Here is a 3,467-nt window from a genome sequence, read left to right on the forward strand (position 1 = left end):
CGTGAATTCGGAGTTTCTTTAAGTAAAACCATGAAATCACCGATTGGTTCATAAAGAAAAGGCAGCCATCTGCAATTTATAACAGGTGCTGAAATAATTTCCCCAATTCTAATTAAAAGCAGTAACAACTTCCAAACTTCGTCATCAAACGGTACACAAGAACCAAAAAGTAAAGGGAAAAGATAAAGCAAAGTTTTTTTTGGGCAGCTGATCCTGTTAAATTGGCCGAACCTGCCAGTTTTTCCTTCGAAATTGGGACGCTTTTGTTTTTTATGTGCAATTCGGTATAAGGGAAAGTTTCTATTTTTTCATTAATTTCATTAAGAGTAATAAATTTAGAATTTATGATGTGATTAAAAACTCATTTTAAAATAAGAGGGACAACACCCTCGTAAAAGTCGTGCATGATATCGGGGGGAAGACTTTCCGTAATTTTGAAGTGCTCAATAATAGAAAACGGAGAAGGGTTTTAAACCCCATATATTGAAGAATTATCCGGATTTTTCAGCACAGCTTCTGAAGGCTCGTTTATACAAGAGCGGAAAGCTGAAGCGTATAGCTGAGAGATGAAGCTGAAACGATTTTTCGAACCCGCGCGACTGTTCACAAGCGGGCGAGATCTGAAATTTGCGCGCTTTTGCTGAAAGCGGAAGCCGATTTTAGCGATGCGCTCGCGATCTGCCGAGGCAGATTCTCTCGCTCGAGTTGAACTCTCGCAAAACTACATGTGACCTCGTTCGACCAATCAGGAAGTAGATATCGAGATAACTCCTAGAATTGCGCAATATTGTACAATGTTTTCATTTTGGATTCCCATTTTTGCAGTCACGTTGTCTGTTGATACCGACCAGAAAAATTTGTAATTAGCTTGCAATTTAAAATGTCATTGAAAGAGAAAAAAGAGCAGGAAAAACAGTTGAAGGCTCAAATTAGGCAGAAAGATAATGAAAAAAAAGAGGAGCTAATTAGTGTAATTTTTAATTATCCGGAAATATGGAATAAAGCAAGTCCGGATTTCAGAGATAGGCAGTTACAAGCAGTAAAATGGGAGGAAATATCCAACATAATGAACATGTCCAGTAAGTTGATGGTTAAATTCAAAGTTTAAAAATATTTAAAATGAAGTAATTTATAGTTAAAGACACAAAAACAATGTGGAAATATCTGAAGGATCAGTTTAGGACTAATTTTCACGCTGTCAGTAAAAAAAAGTCGGGCCAGGAATACATTGAGGAGCAAGATATGCAGCTCATTAAATGGCCCTTCTTTAAACAACTTATGTTTTTGAAAGACGTTGTGTGTCGTCGGGAGACAACTTGCAACTTGGCATACAATGACGAAGATGGCGAAGCTGCTGATAAAATACTGAAGAGTATAGGACTAAACAACGAAGAAGACCACAATGAAGCTGTTGAGGAGGAAGAGAATGAAGGAAGTACATGCGCTTCCTTTGCGCCTTCAACTTCTGCTGGGTCTTCAACCTCTGCTAGGCCTTCTACTTCTACTGGACCTTCTACTTCTGCTGGACCTTCTACTTCCACAAATATAACCCTGGACACAAGCAAATCATCGAGAAAAACGAAGCGAAAAGCAGAAACAGACCCGAAGGAGATTGCTGATAAAATTACTAAGGAAATTTCCAAAATAGATGGATATTTGGAAGCTTCAATTGCTCACCAGTGCCAAAACAATGTAGAAAAAAGGCCACAAACATTTTGCAAATATTTAGCTCAACTATTATCAGGGGTTCCAGAAGAAATGCAACTTGATTGTGAAATGGATTTGGTTGGTGTGGTTCGGGGGTATTTAAAACGGAAAAGCAATTCTGAAGTTGTAAATAATGAAAAATAATTCTGTTGTTGAAATTTATTACTTATTATAATTAAATGGCTAAATAACTATTGACAGTAACATGTTCAATTACATGCAAACACAAGAATATTCATTAATAAGAACACATTATTAAAAGCACAGGTATTATTAATTCAACGAGTAACTCCAGGCATATCCCATTGCCAAGGAACAGCGCCTTGCTCAGACCAAAAGTAATCCATGTATATCTTTCTGCAATGTTTTGCTTTTTCTGTCGAGTTTCTGGACATGGACCCTGGAAGATTATATAGAGCATTTTCTGGCTCATCGTTCCATACACCATAGCGATAATTTCCCATATTGTCAGTAAAATCTGCGTATCCAGGAGGGCAGTATGACTTTTCTGATGCCTTCAAGTGTTTTTCTTTCGATATTAGAAAATTGTGCAAGACCACAGTAGCTTTTACAACTTTGTCAACATTCTCTGGGGCAAGGTTTATGGTCTTGTGAAATATTCGCCATCTTGCACCCAATATCCCAAACGCATTTTCGCTACAACGCCTTCAACAATTACAAATATAGCATGAGTGTGCAAGTATTACCAAACTGTAAATAACTTAAAAGGTCTTTAAAAAGTTCAACTTACCGGGCTCTACTTAGTCGATAGTTAAATACTCGAGATCGGGAATTTAATTCCTTTGATGAATAGGGACGCAAAAAGTTCTCTTGCAGCTGAAACGCTTCATCCCCCAGAAATACGAAAGGGGCAAGAATATTACTTCTTGGTAGTGTTTTGGGTTCTGGTAGATTCAGGCGTTTGTTTTCAAGGGCAGACCCAATTAGCGAGGCCTTGAAAATGCCACCATCTGAATTTGATCCAAAACCTCCAATATCCACCGCCAAAAATTTATATTCTGCATCTACTACCGCCATGAGAACTATCGAATTAGTGCCCTATAAAAAGTTATGATAACGTTAAAAAATGTAAAACATATGCCAGAACAATTCATATACTTTGTAATTATAATAAACAGAACCACTGTTTGGGGGCTGCTGGATAACTATATGTTTCCCATCGACGGCGCCAGAGCAGTTTGGAAACTGCCATAATCGGCAGAAATCATGAGCCACATCCTTCCACATTTCTTGAGTTGGTGTCTTTATGTAATAAACACAATGAATATAGTTCCCAGTAGTTCATATTTGTGTACCTACTTTAAGATAAAGTGGCTGTAGGACATCCCACAATGCATCACAAGTTTCTTTGATGACCATATGGGCCGTTGATTTCCCGATCCGAAATCCATACGCGATGCTAATCATACTATCACCGCTAGCTAAAAATCTTTGAAAGATCTATTAAATTTAAGATATTCTAGGCTATCTGAAAACATTTAGAAGATAATTACCTGAGGGTAATTGCCAGTCTATGCGCTGGTGAGAGTGGTTCTCGAGAAAGTGGGAATTTTTGGACCCTATCTTTTATCAAATTTACGAGTTCATCAAACAGTTTTGGTGACATTCGAGTAAAGTTTTTAAAATACACATGATCATGTCGTCTCATTTGTTTAAGCTGGAATGTAAACATTTGATTTGACAACGTGTAAAACTCAATGCTAAAATTTAGGCACATTACAAAGAGTAAATACTGACCA

The 3,467-nt window shown here is 37.4% G+C and overlaps 1 protein-coding gene across 1 annotated transcript; it reads left to right on the top strand.

Annotated features, from left to right (window-relative positions):
- Positions 1-555: 555 nt before the first annotated feature.
- LOC149653656 (uncharacterized) lies at positions 556-1,851 on the top strand. The gene is made up of 2 exons (XM_089847027.1): positions 556-1,079; positions 1,136-1,851. Exons 1-2 carry the CDS (start codon positions 881-883, stop codon positions 1,849-1,851), a joined length of 915 nt encoding a protein of 304 aa, XP_089703153.1. The 5' UTR covers positions 556-880.
- Positions 1,852-3,467: the final 1,616 nt, after the last annotated feature.

The sequence above is a fragment of the Phalangium opilio genome, unplaced genomic scaffold (genome assembly GCF_054372755.1).
Source record: "Phalangium opilio isolate 3A_F unplaced genomic scaffold, DU_Popi_V2 ptg000082l_1, whole genome shotgun sequence".
Classification (NCBI taxonomy): domain Eukaryota; kingdom Metazoa; phylum Arthropoda; class Arachnida; order Opiliones; family Phalangiidae; genus Phalangium; species Phalangium opilio.